The 18,916-nt window shown below is 43.0% G+C and overlaps 2 protein-coding genes across 5 annotated transcripts; both read right to left on the bottom strand.

Annotated features, from left to right (window-relative positions):
- Positions 1-3,813: 3,813 nt before the first annotated feature.
- LOC139532280 (complex I assembly factor TIMMDC1, mitochondrial-like) lies at positions 3,814-11,475 on the bottom strand. Of its 4 annotated transcripts, none has more exons than XR_011666532.1 (9): positions 11,360-11,475; positions 10,397-10,694; positions 9,959-10,124; positions 9,698-9,786; positions 9,505-9,572; positions 7,029-7,107; positions 5,733-5,843; positions 5,437-5,645; positions 3,814-4,448 (listed from the first exon to the last, which is right to left on the bottom strand). XR_011666532.1 is itself a non-coding variant. In XM_071329697.1 (8 exons), the coding sequence occupies exons 2-8, from the start codon at positions 10,663-10,665 to the stop codon at positions 5,495-5,497; spliced, it is 933 nt and encodes a 310-aa protein (XP_071185798.1). In that variant the 5' UTR covers positions 10,666-10,694; positions 11,360-11,475; the 3' UTR covers positions 5,217-5,494. The 4 variants fall into 4 exon arrangements, 2 of the variants coding, with proteins under 2 accessions (XP_071185798.1, XP_071185799.1); XR_011666533.1 differs by having other exon boundaries at positions 11,400-11,460; XM_071329697.1 differs by lacking the exon at positions 3,814-4,448 and having other exon boundaries at positions 5,217-5,645.
- A 1,147-nt stretch (positions 11,476-12,622) lies between these two features.
- Positions 12,623-17,047, bottom strand: poglut1 (protein O-glucosyltransferase 1). Its single transcript, XM_071329699.1, has 10 exons — positions 16,904-17,047; positions 15,820-15,916; positions 15,533-15,676; positions 15,174-15,309; positions 14,872-14,993; positions 14,617-14,776; positions 14,429-14,487; positions 13,777-13,944; positions 13,574-13,630; positions 12,623-13,434 (listed from the first exon to the last, which is right to left on the bottom strand). Exons 1-10 carry the CDS (start codon positions 16,977-16,979, stop codon positions 13,278-13,280), a joined length of 1,176 nt encoding a protein of 391 aa, XP_071185800.1. The 5' UTR covers positions 16,980-17,047; the 3' UTR covers positions 12,623-13,277.
- Between the last annotated feature and the right edge of the window lie 1,869 nt (positions 17,048-18,916).

An 18,916-nucleotide genomic window follows, 5' to 3' on the forward strand; every position in this document is an offset into this window, starting at 1 on the left:
CCAGGCCCACCCATGGCTGCGCCCCTGCCCAGTCATGTGAAATCCATAGATTAGTGCCTAATTCATGTATTTTACTTGACTGATTTCCTTATATGAACTCAGTAAAATCGTTGAAATTGTTGCGTTGTAATTTTTGTTCAGTATACTTTAAAAGTGTATATGGCAGCCATCTTTATGGGTCATGGCCAGATTGCGGGTGCATCATCAGGGGCATTCTAGAATTACAATTCATTAAAAGGTGCCCACGGGCTACGGCTCTCCAATTCTCCTTCAATACCGTCATGGGCGTTAGATCTTGTCCTATGATCACTTATGAGCCCACAATTTGAGCCCCTGTCTTCACTTGAGCTACACTACATGACCAAAGGTATGTGGACACCTGCTGGCTGAACATCTCATTCCAAAATCGTGGGCATTAATATGGAGTTGGTTCCCCCTTTGCTGCTATAATAGCCTCCACTAATCTGGGAAGGCTTTCCACTAGATGCTGGAACATTACTGCAGAGACTTGCTTCCATTCAGCCAAAAGAGCATTAGTGAGGTCAGGCACTGATGTTGGACGATTAGGCCTGGCTCGCAGTCGGTGTTCCAATTGATGGGTGTTCAGTGGGGTTAAGGTCAGGGTTCTGTGCAGGGCAGTCAAGTTCTTCCAAACCGATCTTGACAATCCATTTCTGTATGGAACTCGCTTTGTGCACGGGGGCATTGTCAAGCAGAAACAGGAAAGGGCCTTCCCCAACTGTTGCCACAAAGATGGAAGCACGGGATCATTTAGAATTTCATTGTATGCTGTAACGTTAGGATTTCCCTTCACTGGAACTAAGGGGCCTAGCCCGAACCATGAAAAACAGCCCCAGATCATTATTCCTCCAACACCAAACTTTACAGTTGGCACTATGTATTGGGGCAGGTAGCATTCTCCTTGCATCCGCCAAGCCTAGATGCATCCGTCAGACTTCCAGATGGTGAAGCGTGATTCATCACTCCAGAGAACGCGTTTCCACTGCTCCAGAGTCCAATGGTGGCGAGCTTTACACCACTCCAGCCGAAGTTTGGCATTGAGCATGGTGATCTTAGGCTTGTGTGAGCTGCTCGGCCATGGAAACCCATTTCATGAAACTGATTTTTACACGCTATGCACTTCAGCACTCGGCGGTCCTGTTCTGTCAGCTTGTGTGGCCTACCACTTTGCAGCTGAGCCATTGTTGCTTCTAGACATTTCCACTTCACAATAACAGCACTTACAGTTGACAGGGGCAGCTCTAGCAGGGTAGAAATTTGACGAACTGACTTGTTGGAAAGGTGGCATCCTATGATGATGCCACGTTGAAAGTCACTGAGCGCTTCAGTAAGACCATTCTACTGCCAATGTTTGTCTATGGAGATCGCATGGCTTTGTGCTCGATTTTATACACCTGTCAGCAACGGATGTGGCTGAAATAGCCGAAACCACTAATCTGAAGGGGTGTCCACATACTTTTGTATATATAGTGTATGTGAGCTCTCAGTCAAGACTGCTTTTCTATTGGCTATTGTTTAAGCCAAGCGTGTTGGAGAATTATATGCACTTTCTACCCATCCTTCCTGCCTCACTTCAGCAGAACATGGCTCTAAGGCAGTGCTTCGGCCAAATCCAGCATTCTTACCTAAGGTGCTTTCATCATCACATGCTAACCAGCCCTTAATCATAGCGGCATTTCACCCGCCTTCCCACAAGGGAGTCATGAGTTGCAGGCACTCAATGCCCTAACCGGGCAAAATGTATATCTTGCTGCAACAAGAACTGTTTGTCAAACAGAACAGTATTTGTGTGTTATGGGGAGAACTTCAAAGGTTGCACTGTTTTGAAGCAGAGACTGGTACATTGGATTACCAATGCAGTGTCAAAATCATATGCTGCAGCAGGTAGACCAACTCCAGACAGCGTAGTAGCACACTCCACCAGGGGTATGGTCACTTCATGGGCCCTGCACAGAGGGTTCTCCCTGGACTCTATCTGTGCTGTTGCAAGTAGGGCAACACCCATGACTTTCATAAGGTACTACACACTCAATGTTATGTCCACACCATCAGTGAGGGCTGTGAATCTGGACACGGCACACTCGCTCAACCCAGAAAAGTGAGCGTACCGTGAACCTTGTACATACATACTAATCAACCATCACTTAACACCCATTATCACTTAAACATCTTTGATATTAAGCATTTCAATCACATCGCGAGAAGGAGTTCCCATAAATCGCTTGGTGACAGACTACTCAGAGAACCAAGGCTACATCCGTTACCCAACGTTGTTAGCGGACACATGGTGATGTCAACACTGATGCAGTGAGACAAGGAACAGTGGTGAGGTTTTCAACTGCACCAAATTGGTCGGTTTTCATTTGCATTTCTCACGTAACCTCTGAGGTTGCTTTTCTAGACACCTACCTTTCTAATGTTATTTCGGGTGCAGTGGTCCTGCCCTATACGGAGATCCCATTAGCTTTGACAGCTTTACATACACACTGTAGGCGTAGAGATGTTATACTATCTATGCAATGTACGTACAGCAGCAAAATATTTTACAGCAGTAAAATACAGTTGAAGTCAGAAGGTGTATCAGGTGTCTGGTGTATCAGAGTCAGGTTTGTAGGCCTCCTTGCTCGCATACGCTTTTTCAGTTCTGCCCACAAATTCTCTATAGGATTGAGGTCAGGGCTTTGTGATGGCCACTCCAAAATCTTGACTTTGTTGTTTTAAGCCATTTTGCCACAACTTTTGAAGTATGCTTGGGGTCATTGTCCATTTGGAAGACCCATTTGCGACCAAGCTTTAACTTCCTAACTGATGTCTTGATGTTGCTTCAATATATCCACATCATTTTCCTACCTCGTGATGCCATCTATTTTGTGAAGTGCACCAGTCCCTCCTGCAGCAAAGCACCCCCCCGCTTCACGGTTGGGATGGTGTTCTTCAGCTTGCAAGCATCCCCCTTTTTCCTCCAAACATAACGATAGTCATTATGGCCAAACAGTTCTATTTTTGTTTCATCAGACCAGAGGACATTTCTCCAAAAAGTAAAATCTTTGTCCCCATGTGCAGTTGCAAACCGTAGTCTGGCTTTTTTTAATGGCGGTTTTAGAGCAGTGGCTTCTTCCTTGCTGAGCGGCCTTTCAGGTTATGTCGATATAGGACTTGTTTAACTGTGGATATAGATACTTTTGTACCTGTTTCCTCCAGCATCTTCACAAGGTCATTTGCTGCTGTTCTGGGATTGATTTGCACTTTTCGCACCAAAGTCCGTTCATCTCTAGGAGACAGAACGCATCTCCTTCCTGAGCGGTATGATGGCTGCGTGGTCCCATGGTGTTTATACTTGCGTACTATTGTTTGTACAGATGGACGTGGTACTTTCAGGCATTTGGAAATTGCTCCCAAAGATGAACCAGACTTGTGGAGGTATACAATTCTTTCTGAGGTCTTGGCTGATTTCTTTTGATTTCCCCATGATGCCAAGCAAAGAGGCACTGAGTTTGAAGGTAGGCCTTGAAATACATCCACAGGTACACCTCCAATTGACTCAAATTATGTCAATTATCCTATCAGAAGCTTCTCAAGCCATGACATAATTTCCTGGAATTTTCCAAGCTGTTTAAAGACACACTCAACTTAGTGTATGTAAACTTCTGACCCACTGGAATTGTGATACAGTGAATTATAAGTGAAATAATCTCTCTGTAAACAATTGTTGGGAAAATTACTTGTGTCATGCACAAAGTAGATGTCCTAACCGACTTGCCAAAACTATAGTATGTTGACAAGAAATGTGTGGAGTGGTTGAAAAAACAGTTTTAATGACTCCAACCTAAGTGTATGTAAACTTCCGACTTCAACTGTATGTTTTAAAAGCCTGTCATTGTTTTGTCTAAAACATGCTGCCCAGTGCCCTGAAAATAAATTCCATACATTCCTAATGCCATTCTAATCAAATTATTTAAACTTGAACTGTAGGCTAGCCTTCCGCTGGGAGGTGAAGAGGAATGCATTTCTTTAGTAATAGCTCCCTGGAACAAAAGGAGACACTATTGCATTACATTTCAACAAAAACTAATTTGCATAATAATGCTTACATCACTTGTTGATCTGAGCAGACTCCCTCTGATAGGACATGAAATGTAATTCATTCAGATGATGATTGAATTGAATTACACAATCATAACTTAATGACACACTAAAGCACATGGCTGTAACCGATCGTCACTGACCAAACCTTTAAAAGTAGAATTAGAATGTTAGCTGTGTTAACTAACGACTCGTCTCTCTTTCCAATCTCCTGGCTATTTGTTGTCAATCTGAGTCGCGTTCCGAGCCCCAGCTGTTAGTGTGCCACATCTTGTTTACAGCAGGAGCAGAGGCTATGTTTGACCTAGTTGCTGCTGACAAGCCCAGGGGCCAACATCACAGGCCTACAAACAGACATGGAAACACACAGATTGTAATTCAATGTTCATGTTTCTAGACACACGCCCCACTGTCATTAAGAAAGAATAAAGCAGGTCAATTCCATGGTAACAGAATGCTGAGACTCCAATTTTTCAATTCTAAATGTCTTTTTTTTAACCAAAATGCATTTACTTGAACAGTGCATATGCAAAGTTTGGTAACAGAAGGATGGCACAAACAGCACAAACCGTTCTTCTGTTACCAAACTTTGCATTTGCACTGTTCAAAGAAATGTTTTTGTAAAATGTTCAATGGAAATTGTTAAGTCATCCTTGTGCATAGAGTTTTATGGTTTGTTTAACTTTGCAATCATTGGTTTTTGTTTGGCATACATTTTAAAGTGAAAAATCGGAGTCTCAGCATCATTACCATGGAATTGCCTAGCAGTCGGTTGCTTGATCAATTATCTGAACATAATGGCAATGTGATTGTGTCTTAACCTACACACTGGGCAGCAGGCAGCCTAGCGGTTCAGAGCGTTGGGACAGTAACCGAAAGGTCGCTGGTTTGAATCCCGAGCTGACTAAGTGAAAAATCTGATGTGCGCTTGAGCAAAACACAACCCTAATTGCTCCTGTAAGTTGCTCTGGATAAGAGCGTCTGCTAAATGACTAAAATGTAGTGCTTTTCCTCAGAGTTCTTCTGAATAATGGGACCACAACTTCCAACCTCAGCCTCATGTACTTTGCACACAATGTCATGACTAATGCAGTGGATTTCAGACTTGAAGATACTGTGTCATTATTGCCATTTATATTAAATATGTTGGAAATCATTTCAAAGTTCCAGACAAAGTCATCACATTTACAGTGTCATTCATAATTCAGCATCAATACATATTTTGTTGAGCAAATATGTAGGTCCTCTTTTCTATTCAACAGAACATAGAATAGAGTAGTCAACATCAAAAGAAACCAGTATGTCCTCAGAAGTGAGGAAAGTCTCACCCACCATTGTCTGTCTGTGAGGATGGCTATGATTGGTATCAGTTAGAGTATTTCAGCTGCTGTCAATGGCTGTCAGAGTCCTGGGCCACGCCCTCGTTCCGTGGTAAACTGAGCAGCTCCTGGATCTTCTGTATGTCCTGGTCTACATCCTGGATTCGCCCACTGCTGCTCAAATCACCAATCAGGTCATCCGTCAACTGCAAACGGGCACTCCTTGAGGGTAGGAAAAAGTGAGTGAATACTAGGAGTAAAAAAAAGTGTGTGTGTGTGTGTGTGTGTTTTGATGCCCATGGAATGTACCATTCCGCCAGTTTTAGTTCATACAGCTCTCTGCGCTCCCTCCTCCTCCTCTCCCGGACCGTTTCTCCCGCCAATCCCTGCATGGCGATGATCAGAACTCCTGCCGGCACCCTGACAAGAGATGACATGAGCCGAGATGACATCACCTTCATTCCAACATGTCAATGTTCTGCGTCACATTAAATTATGTCACTGTGGCTGTCACTTACTCTCAATAACCCTCAGACTGTTATACAATACAGAGAGTTTGGCCAACTTCAGAGCTGGACGCCATGTTGCTGCCTCTCTGAGCATTTAATTGTTTCACTCATGAGTATCAATCAGGGTTTCATCTATCCAGGTTCCCGTTATCGACTACAGCTCTCATTCCAAACCCCCTAAAAATAGCTTAGCATGAAGGGCTGTGGTGGCTGTCACTCACTTAGTAACCCGGCCCGCCCCTATCACCTCGTCCATGTGTCAGGACTATGAGGGAGGTAGGGGCAGACATTTGGAGCGTGATGTGTTATCTGATTAGCTGCCTGCTTTCATTTCTCCCTCCCCCCTCCCCTGCACCTGGCTGAGGCTGTGGGTGCTCCTGGGGCTGTTTGCACACATCAAACACACGGTCCAGGTGGCTGGGCACTGAGGCAGACATGGACAGCGCTCTGCTTCGCTCTGGAGACACAGCAACATGGCTTGAATGTTGGATCACATACACCCAGTCCATTACTACTCTAAAAACCTTCACTGACACATAAGATATACATACAAATCAAAGACTATGTGACAGACATGGAAGGGGGAAGAGAGACAGGAGAGGAAAAGGAGGGAGAAGACAGGTGAAGAGGAGATGACAGAAGGGACTAGTGCAGCAGCGATAGAGGGAGCTGGATGGAGATGAAACGCTGGCGTAACAATGGGGTGGTAAAAATAAATGGGCAGCTGCTGCCTTGGCCTCTGTCCCTGCTCTACTGCCCAAAACACAGCCCTCTGCAACGCACATGAGTCCCTCTGGCACCCAGCACATGGCTAGGGGGAGGGAGGGGGGCTGGAGGGTTGGGAGAGGAGTAAAGGGTGCAGCTGGGAAGCAGAGGGGTTGCAGGGAGGGGGCGCAGCTGGCAGCCAGAGACTTGCTTCTGACATCCTTCAGGCTTCATAGTTCATATTTTACCATACTGCAGGGTAAGCCTGGACTATCTGGCTCCCTCAAACTACTCCTCATACCTCTTCTCCACTGTCAACACTATTACTCCAGGTAACCACTTTGTTCAAAACTAGCCCGTTATTTTGCCATTGAAAACCCTCATATCTCACCCCATGGTTGCTCCTATGGCCGTGCCTGCCACCAGTCCCCCGAGACCCAGGTTCAGCCTGAATAGGCCTCCTGTCACAGCTGCTCAAACCCACACAGGCAGGAATGTCATACTCACACATTTACAATAATCCCACTTACTGTGCCTTCAGAAAGTATTCATACCCCTTGACTTATTCGACATTTTGTGTTACAGCCTGAATTCAAAATAAAATAAAATCTCTCACCCATCTACACACAATACCCCATAATGACAAAGTGAAAACATGTTTTTAGAAATTAGCAAATGTATTGAAAATTAAATACAGAAATGACTCATTTACATAAGTATTAACACCCTTGAGCCAATACTTTGTAGAAGCACCATTGGTGGCAATTACAGCTTTTAGTCGTGTTGGGTATGTCTGTATCAGCTTTGTACATCTGGATTTGGGGATTTTCTCCCATTCTTCCTTGCAGATGTTTTCAAGCTCTATTAAGTTAGATGGGGAGCGGCGGTGTACTTCCACAGATTGTCAATGGGATTCAAGTCTGGGCCACTCAAGGACTTTCACAGTCTTGTTCTGAAGCCATTCCAGCGTTGCTTTGGCTGTATGCTTGGGGTCATTGTCCTGTTGGAACGTAAATCTTTGCCCCAGTCTAAGGTTGTTTGCAATGAAGCAGGATTTGCATGTATGTCTCCATTCATTGTTCCCTCTATCCTTACCAGTCTCCCAAGTCCCTGCTGCTGAAAAGCATCCCCATAGCATGATGCTGCCACTACCATACCATGCCCTTCTGCAAACTCCAAGCATGCTTTCATATGACTTTTTCTCAGGAGTGCCTTCCGTCTGGCCACTCTCCCATAAAACCCAGATTTCCCAATGGAGACCACTGTGCTCATGGAAATTTTCAACACTCTAGAAAATTGTTTTATACCCTTTCCCAGATATATGCCTGATCACAATTCTCTCTCGGAAATCTACAGACAGTTCCTTGGACTTCTGCTCTTCTGCTTCTGCTCTGACAAGCACTGTCAACTGTGGGACTTTATATAGACAGGTGTGTTTCTTTCTAAATCATGTCCAAACAATTGAATTGGCCACAGGTGGACTCCAATGAAGTTGTAGCGACATCTCAAGGATTATCAAAGGAAATTGGATGCACCTGAGCTCAATTTGAAGTGTCATAGCAACGGGGTGTGAATACTTATGTAAATTAGATGTTTTTCATTTTCAACAAATTAGCTGAAATTTCGAAAATTGGTGACATTTTTTTAAAAATTTAATCAATTTTAATTCCGTAGAGCTCAGAGACAGGATTGTGATTTGGAAAGGCACACATCTGTCTATATAAAAGGTCCCACAGTTGACCGTGCAAAAACCAAGCCATGAGGTCGAAATAATTGTCCGTAGAGCTCCGAGACAGGATTGTGTCGAGGCACAGATCTGGTGAAGGGTACCAAAACATTTATTCAGCATTGAAGGTCCCCAAGAACACAGTGGCCTCCATTCTTAAATGGAAATAGTTTGGAACCACCAACTCTTCCTAGAGCTGGCTGCCCGGCCAAACTGAGCAATCGGTGGAGAAGCGCCTTGGTCAGGGAGGTGATCAAGAACCCAATGGTCACTTTGACAGAGCTCCATAGTTCATCTGTGGCGATGGGAGAACCTTCCAGAAGGACAACCATCTGTGCAGCACTCCACCAATCAGGCCTTTATGGTAGAGTGGCCAGATGGAAGCCACTCCTCAGTTAAAGGCACATGACAGCCCGCTTGGAGTTTGCGAGCATCATGCTGTGGGGATGTTTTTCAGAGGCAGGGACTGGGAGACAAGTCAGGATCGAGGCAAAGATGAATGGAGCAAAGTACAGAGAGATCCTTGATGAAAACCTGCTCCAGAGCACTCAAGACCTCGGACTGGGGCAAAGGTTCAACTTCCAACAGGACAACAACCCTAAGCACACAGCCAAGACAACACAGGAGTGGCTTCGGGACAAGTCTCTGAATGTCCGAGTGGCCCGGACTTGAACACGATCAAACATCTCTGGAGAGACCTGTAAATAGCTGTGCAGCAACGCTCCCCATCCAACCTGACAGAGCTTGAGAGGATCTGCAGAGAAGAATGGGAGAAACTCCCCAAATACAGGTGTGCCAAGTTTGTAGCATCATACCCAATAAGACTCAAGGCTGTAATTGCTGCCAAAAGTGCTTCAACAAAGTACTGAGTAAAGGGTCTGAATACTTATGTAAATGTGATATTTCTGTTTTCTGTTTTTGCTTTGTCATTATGGGTTATTGTGTGTAGAAGAAAAAACGATTTAATACACTTTAGAATAAGACTGTAATTGAACAAAATGTGGAAAAAGTCAAGGGGTCTGAATACTTTCCTTAGGCACTGTATATGTCTTACAAATTATTACTGTGAAGTAGTTGAATAAGTGTGGGTGTGTATAATACATTGAGGTATCCTCTCCATTTGGGTGTTGAAGTAACTCACCTCCTGCTGCTGCGTAGTGGCTGAGGGTATACTTATCTCTGTACACAGACAGGCCTGCGCTCACAGTGCTGACAGAACACACACACAGAGAGCGAGAGAATCAACCAATGTCACTCAACACAGGAGAACAAACTAATATAGTGGCCACAGAGGAAAGAGTCCCATACTGAATAGTCATGTAGTTATTGTTTACTTGAATAATGTGACGAAGGCTGCCACTCTCCAGCTCCACCTCCAGCCATACCTCACAAAGCCCCGGATGGCTGCGTTATGGGCAGAACGCTGGGGGAGAACAACGACAACACAAAGCCTTCATCAACACAAGACAAACATTTTTTTTTTAAATTGACAGACAATGTGCTTTTGCTGCACTTGGGAAATGTATACAAAAGCACTGACATCGTATTGCATGTATGTAATGGCCTGCTGTTAATTCACAACCGCAGACACTCACCACAGCTTCCACCCGGCTGTGGTATATCTCAGCCTGGTGGAGCTGGATGAACCTCTCCCTGGCGTGCCGGGCGGCGGGCAGCCCTCCGTAGATCATGCCGGCCAAGGCGGCAGCGAAGGTACTCTTCACCACGCTGGAGAGCTCCTCAGGATACTTCTGCATTTCACTGGGAGCACAGGAAAGGGGTGTAAAAACAAGCTTTAAAATCAAACAGAGCATTTTTAGACAGCCAATGTATGAAGCCCTGTAAGGCAAGTGATGGTTATGCTACACTAGAAGTCTGGAACCTTCTAAACTAACTGGAACCTTCTAAACTAAGTGCAGGCTAGAAAACTCATCTGCTGCACAGGTAAGCAATGGGGAGCGATCCCCGATGGTGATGGGTTTACTCAGCTAAGCCACAGACAATAGGAGAGAGGTGTCACGGTCATAACTTACTCCCTGTCGAAGAGATCCTTGATGCGGTCCCATCCAGTGTCTGGGAACTCTGGCTTGCCCACGAGGCTGGGCAGGGGGGAGGGGATCTGTACCGGGGCAGGAGCCACACTGTCAGCTGCATGGACCCTGGGGAAGAGGAGGCCCAGGGATGGCATGGCTAGCTGGAGGAGACCCCCCAGTGGTCTGGTGCAGAGGGTGCCCTGGGGGGCAGAGGCTGCCTGCTGACACGGGGCTGGAGACGCCCCAGGCCGTTCAGGAGGATGCATCATGAACGCTTCACCAACAGTGGGAGCTGGATCTGAGAACACATGGCCAGGAGCTAGGATGTTACACTTATGTTACAGCTAATCCTTCTGCTAAATAAATGCCCCTTGGGCAGAGGAAACGAGAGAAAATGGACAAAACACAAACAGTACAACAGCTGTTTTAATACCGCATCTGACATCGCATAGTCATTAGTGTGTACAATAGAATACCTACTGTACATTACTATACATTTCTAGAGTTGGTATTTATTGTAATGGAACTTTAACACTTGCTGGAACATTGATAAATACGGTCTACACTGGCTGGAAATTATCAGGCTAGCTACAATCAGCTGTTATGACATATGGGTCAACAACACCCAAGGTAAAGATGAGCACTTGGGTAACCTATCCTATGAAGCAGACTGAACGACAATAGATATGTTACGTTTGCATTCAAGTGGAGCAGGTCAGGTGACACGGTTACCAAAGACGGTACATGTCTTTACCATAACTTCACGTTCTCAAAGCATCTTGTTCCATGCGAACAAGCAAAGAGCTAAGGGAATTCATCATGCTAGCTAACGTTAGCTGTGTATGCGAACTTGTTCAGCAGTTCCGTGCTTGTGAAGCACAGTCTATTATTTGTCTAACGTAGCTAAGCATAGTTATATCGCAGACTACGTTTGAACGGTTAAGGTGTTTTCTGAGTATTTACCTATTTATTCTGAAATGTCCTTGTAGTTTGTCTTTCCTACCTGCTGCTGATTTCCACCGGCACACCCCTGAACTGCTAGCAAGTAAATTAAAGCTATTTAGTTGGAGAGCACCCCCTTCAGGTGGAGGACCAAACATACACATTCATTGGAGACAATTGTGCATTTACTTGATTTGAATGGTTTATTACAGAGTTAAAAATGATACATTCGATATAAAAATGTAAAATGTAAGGAAACAAAACATTGACAAAAGGCTGTTATTGCATCATATCACAACATTGTCATTGTGTTTCAAGCCAAAAAAAATAGCATCAATTACTATTAATTAAAGCCCAACAGACAAACCAAAACTATTCCACCGATTTTGCAGGCGAATCAACCTGCCCATGATAGAGTATTGTATGCACAGAGATTGTACTGACTAACCATGAAGATCACATCATATGTTTTGACCACAAGCTGAACATAGTTTTTTGGCATTGCACCTTGTACTCTTTGGTCAAGACAATACACAGCGCAAAGTACCTTACATTCGTGTATGCCACAGCTGTAGAATCAGAGAACTAACACATACATTCTACAATGGGAAATCTTGAACATATTAAAAATTTCAGTTCCATTGTGGCTTATACTCATCATTTCCAAGGCAGGTCCAAGTAAAGTAGTGTAGTGACAGTGGGTTTGACATGTCATTCTACATCAATGAATCACGTTCTATTGGCACTTGGTGTTGAGTGTAGTTATTTACTGCTTAATATGTAGTGTTTCAAGCTTCATCGTATCGCTACAGTATATGGCAATGGTAGTGTATTGTTCTTCTTAAACAGAGGCAACACTCTGAGGTGAGGAGTGTTTTGGTTGTGTTTGTAGTTGAATGGACCACTGGCAATAAAATGGAAGATGTAAGTATCAACTCCTGAGCAGCATACAGGGCTTCTGTCACACACTAGAGGGCAGTATGGGAAAGCAGATGGAAAATGGGCTTTTAGATGAAATTTCCCAGAATCAACCAATTTCATAGATTTTTCACACAATTTCAGTGTGGGGTGAGAACTGATTTCGCCTAATAGCAAACGCTATTAAGCTCTTTATAAATCCTCTACCCTAAGTTCCTTTTGAGGCATAAAGTCGCTGATATTTTGAGCATGGAAAGACTAAATACCAGGCCTGGGTTCAAATACATGTGTATTTGATAATTTGTTACGTAAATACAGAGAAAATAAAGTATTTTCAAATAATGTGGCCCGAATCAACTACTTGTATTGGAATTATTTGAAAGTACTGTATTTTCAGAGGGGTTGGGTTAAATGCATTAAACACATTTCAGTTGAATGCATTCAGTTGTACAACTGACTATATATCCCCCTTTCCCTTTCAAATACTAATTTCAACATCAAAAAATGTAATGCCTGGGCTAAATGCATGGGAGTGTATTTGAGTCAGCGTATTTGCGTATTTTCAAATACATTCCAATATTCAACTATTTGTCTTTTCAAATAAAAAAATACCTAAATAATTACTTCCAAATATATTTGAAAGTAATTCTAATACCCTACACAGTATTTGAACCCAGGTCTGCTAAATACAAACTGTAAACTGTGTGATAGAACCAATATATACAGTATCCTACTCTTTCTGTGTGCTAATCCCAATGGTAATTTCAATCCCAAATAGCCGCTTTCTTCTTATAGCGTTTTTAAGCTCCTAAATCTTCTATAACACAATACTTTAAAAAGGTACTCCATTACATCTAACCCTATGAAGAATCTATGGGGAGACAACAGCCTAAATGTGAAGACCAGCAATTCCTAATTCTAAGACCAGCATTAGGAACATTAATAAGCAGTGTGATCTGCCGCTATCTATTGACTGGAGCTGCCTCCATATAGTCCATACAGAGTGACCCCCCTGGCTCGGTCACAGTTCTGTCCTCCCATGCTTGTGGATGACCTGATTGTAGTTAGTCTTCCTCTGGAGTTTGTACTTGAGCAGCCCACCAAACTCAGTGAGGAGTGTCTCCCAGTAACACGACACGTCCTCCATCCTCAGGTGGTCCAGGATGAACCGCTGACCCCTGGAGGCAGAGGTTGGTCAACTAACATAAATCAACAATATCAATAGTCTGATTATTTAGCATGCTACTGTACAAGCTGTGAGAAAGCAGACAGTTAATGTAACCAGTCTAAAGCCATTTTTTCTAGTTTCTAGATTACCTAACGGCAATCTCTTGAGCGACGTCATCGTTTTCTTTCACAAACTGTAGCAGTTCCCTGGAAAGACAGAAAAAGGGGACATCACTATATATATATAACAGAGAACATTCAGACATTAGACAAACCACATATTCCACTACACTACCCATGGAGCAGGTTGACAGTTGAACAGTTATGATACACAGCCAAGCCAGACAGGTCACCTGAGGTCAGAGAGGTCCTGTTTGACAGGCATGTAGTGTACCCAGGGCAGCAGCTGGGGATAGAAGAACTCCAGCCACTCCTCCCCTACATGGAAGACCAGAGAGCCACACAGGAACAGGTGCTTGAGGCGGAAGCTGGCCGCCACGCCCCGGAAGTTGAACAGGTACCTGAGGGGTTAGAGGTCAGCTGATGAGGTAGGAATTGTGGTAGAAATCACACAGTGTGTACAGGGTAAGGTAAAAGTTACCCTGTCCTTGGTAGTCTGCAACGGGTGGGGCCACAATGGTGAGGTAATGATTTGGAGCCCTGGCCTGACGTACAAACGTAACTGACAATGCACACCTGTAGTGTTTTATTCCATTGCTGAAGGTTTAAGATAAATAACCAGGGTTAATTAACAGACCTTTGGAACAGGTAATGGAAGTTTCCCTCTCAACTCATGAAAACCAGGGCCATGTTTTCTCGGTCAATCTAAAAATCTCTGAAGCTAAAAATATATATATATTTTTAAATTAGTCTAATTTTATCCAGGCTGACCTGGAAAATGCCAGTGAGTGTCAGAGAGTGAAGCCACATCTATGCACTTGATGTAAAACATTGTAAACACAAAACCAAGCTCAATGCAATTCCACCATAATATCTTGTTCTTACTTGTATTGACAGTGCTCCACCAGGGGAATCTCCTTAGCTGGTGGTCTACCTAGTGTGTCCTAAGAAAAAAAAGAAGAGGCTATTGAACAGTTGTTGATGTTGATATTGCAGTTGAAAAACATAACACTGCTCTCAGTGCATTCAAGCCACTGTCACACGGACATTTGCATTGGTAGTTCCAGACGGACCTTCTCAGACTTCCAGGCCTGGTTCTTTGTGTACTCAGCATCCACCAGGTCTGGAGCCTCTCTGGACAGAAGGACCAGGGGGTCCCTCTCAGGACTAGTCCTGGAGCCTCTGAAGAATCCTCTGGACTCTTTCCTCTTCCAGGGCCACTGTGCTGCCGATCTAACACAGAGTGTTTGTGAATAACAGAGAAAATTATCTGGTAATATAAATAAAATACAAGTGTTTCCTTGTGTCACAAGGAGGTCAAAACCAACTTTTTAAGGTCATCCCTCATGAGGTCCCATCGTCCTAGTCCAGTGGGATATATGGGCCATACCGCCGGGCCCCCCTCCCAAAAGGTCCAGGCAGGATACATGATGTCCTGGTAGTCGGCAGTCTGAATGCACACCACACACTTTCATTTTACACACACAAATGCCATCACATTGGACAACTCTCTTTTACTACTTCCTACAAATATATATACATTTACAAAAGTAAAAACATTTCTAAATAAGATAAACAAGCAACACTGTTGTGTGTGTGTGATGAGGACATGTATGGTCGCAGAGCTGACCTTACTGAAAGACAGGACAGGCAGAATAGGCTGCACCCAGCCTGGCACCTGAGGGTAGTCCCGCACGTTCACCACCATCTCCACGTCTGGCAACTTGTCAATCACCTGCAGGATGAAGTGCTCCACCCCACTACACCTAAACCAATCAGAGAGACAGACGGCTGAGACATGATGACTATCATATTAACTAGCTCACTACTGATATAGGCCTAAAGATAATACATTTTACTAAATGATCGACCACTAATTAATGGATTATCATACAAAACCAGGGTCTGATTTCTAAGCTTGATGAGAAACACTTGCACACACAAACTCAGATGTGTACACAGACTAATTTGAATGTTTTGTTTCCTCACCTGGCTGGGAACATACAGTTCTGTTCCCGATACAGTTTACCACTAATGATTTGGTAATGGGTGCCCACGCCACGACGAAGCGTGTCCGCCATTAGCTCCTCAGACACTCCCTCTCTGAAGGGTTGTAGGTCATCATTCAAGACACTGGATGGATTGAGGACAATGGAGAAAGAATGAAGGATCTGCTCTAACAAGGCAACCAACGGCTTTGGTTAAAAAGCTGAAACCCTTTTGTATAGCAATACTGTTCTCATAGGGAGCAACATCAGTTCTCCTGCATGCATTACCTGAGATGGCAACTGCAGTTGTATGGGCTGCAAGGCTTGTAAAGTTGCGTGGCTTTGGTGATCTTTTCAAGGTATATCTGCCACCTGCCACCATTATCTAATAAAACAGAGCTTGTTAGGCAAAGAGCATGCACTTCCTGCTGGACTAATGAAATACAGAGCAGTGTGCATGATTGCTTACACACTGAAATCCCGTGGCAAAGGCTACTTACACTGCATTGGGTTGTAAATACGGGATAAGCTAGCTGCACACTAGTATTTAGAAGAGACTGAGGTCAGGAAAGGCAACCTGGTCTCAAAGCATTTCATATTATTCTGTACATAAATCTGAGACACTCCATTTCGTATGATATGTTACGAATTGCAATTCATATGATATGTTACGTATTCCAATTTGTTGTGGCTAACGTTAGTTAGGTGGTTAACTTCAGCTGGCGGTTAAGGTTAAGAGTTAGCGTCAGCTAACATTCTAAGTAGTTGCAAAGTAGCTAAAAAGTAGTTGCAAAGTTTCTAATTAGCTAAAATTGACCATGAATAGACTCGAACACGCAACCTTTGGGTTCCTTGACATTTGCGTTATATGCCCACCCGAACAACCACACTCCTTTCCTTTAAGTAACCTTCTGTCTTATGTAACCATACTGTATTTTACTAATTTAGTATGTCGGATTTACATTTACTGTGTTACATCTAGTCTATGAGACCAGGCTGGGAAAGGTTAGGTTAAATGTCAGAATCTGACCTAACGTTACTACAACTCTGACAGACCTGTTGCATTACATTAACCAACCTTAGCTAAAGTAACAATTTGAGCCACACAGTTAATCAAATTCCTTCTTTAAAGGGATGCCTTGGGAAAACTCTGTATCCAATATTGTATTAAGATTTCTGCCCAAAAATTAAAAAAAATATTATTTCGCATGCAACCAATTGGTTCTACTTGCAAGCTAACTTAGTTTGTTAGCTAACGTTAACTGGGCTAGCTAGCTAGGATGAATGGGAGCACCTGAGAATAATTCGGTCATGCAATTTCAGTCCAGCACAGACCTCCAAAAATGTACATATTCCATAGCGTTATTGTTACCTAATCCGGCCACGATGAAATCAACTCCACAAAACTGTAAAGTTAGAAGAGGGATCAAGAGCCACGGCAGCTTCATTTTCTTCGCTTAGACAGTTAGCGATGACTGATGCTTGGTCAGCCTCTAGTTTGGTCTGAAAACCCTTACCGTAATTACAGGTATTGACGTATCTTTACCGTAATATTGGGACCGTTTGCGCATATGTGTGTGTTCTGTCAGCCTGGTCTCATAGACTAGATGTAACATAGTAAACGTAAATCTGAGGCCCTAAGTTAGTATGATATGTAATGTTTGGTATAGTCACATAAAACACATTACTTAAAGCTACAATATGTAATTTTTTGGGAGACCTGACCAAATTCAAATAGAAACGTGCGTTATAAATCTTGAATGCAAGTATAGTAAGAGGTAGATCTTCTGTCCGTTATTTCTAGGCTTCTCGTTCTTAAGTTTAGTTTTTGTGTTTTTTACTTTCGGTTTTGTACACCAGTTTCAAACAGCTGAAAATACAATATTTTTGGTTATGGAACATATATTTCACAACGATTTAGATGGTACAATGACTCTCCACACAATGACTTTTGTTACATAAACTGAAATTAGGCAAACAATTATAATTTTTAATTTTAGCAACCAAGAAATGGCAGAGCAATTTCTGCATAGTGCATCTTTAAAGAAGCACTATGCAGAAATCGCTCCTCCATTTCCTGGTTGTTAAATTCTAATAGTTTGCCTAATCTCATCACGGATAACTTTAGCATTTTAGCTAATTAGTAACTTTGCAAATACTTACTACTTTTTAGCTACTTTGCAACTACTTATCATGTTAGCTAACCCTAACTTTAACCCTTCAACCTAACTCCTAACCTTAACGCCTAACCCTAACGCCTAGCCTAGCTAACGTTAGCCACAATGCTAACATTATTGTTAGCCACAACAAATTGGGATTCGTAACATGTCATACGCTTTGCACATTCATAACATATTGTACGAATTGCAATTCGGAACATATCATACAAAATGGATGATGGACATCCACAAATTAATACCTACCATAAGAAACTTAACATATCATACTACATGGCGGAAAACAGATTTCCTTTTACTATGTTACATGTAGCTCTGAGTCCAGGTTGGTTCTCCAATCTCTACATTGCTTATTTTTGTTTCAATGTAAAGAGGACTCAATCTGCTGCTTTTTAGATTTGAATTTGATCAAACACAAAACGCATTCAATCACAGTTATGTACACACCCTCGTTCAATGCTGTTAGTCCCTCTGACAAATATAGGACACAGACATATTACATTTGTAAACTTTTCTCTCGTGTCTTCAATGGCATTGTAAGTGTTATTTTGTCCCTTTCTACCCAGCCTTGGAGCTACATTACACAATGAACAAATCAGTATTCAGTATGCTCATCTGTACCATGGAAACACACTGTTAGTCTGGGTACCAGTCTGTTAAAATATCATTCCACTCCTTGCCATTTGGCATATGACACGGAATACAAGGATTGGAATGTTAGCTAAACACACTGTGGCTTCCTTAGCATAAACAGTGGCTTGTGTGAGGGCAATGATTACATTTCCTTCACATCTCTGAAACTGGAAACACTTATCTCCCTCACTAGCTTTAAGCACCAGCTGTCAGAGCAGCTCACAGATTACTGCACCTGTACATAGCCCATCTATAATTTAGCCAAAACAACTACCTCTTCCCCTACTGTATTTATTTAGTTATTTATTTTGCTCCTTTGCACCCCATTATTTCTATTTCTACTTTGCACATTCTTCCACTGCAAATCTACCATTCCAGTGTTTTACTTGTTATATTGTATTTACTTCGCCACCATGGCCTTTTTTTGCCTTTACCTCCCTTATCTCACCTCATTTGCTCACATTGTATATAGACTTATTTTTCTACAGTATTATTGACTGTATGTTTGTTTTATTCCATGTGTAACTCTGTGTTGTTGTATGTGTCGAACTGCTTTGCTTTATCTTGGCCAGGTC

The sequence above is a fragment of the Salvelinus alpinus genome, chromosome 10 (genome assembly GCF_045679555.1).
Source record: "Salvelinus alpinus chromosome 10, SLU_Salpinus.1, whole genome shotgun sequence".
NCBI lineage: Eukaryota > Metazoa > Chordata > Actinopteri > Salmoniformes > Salmonidae > Salvelinus > Salvelinus alpinus.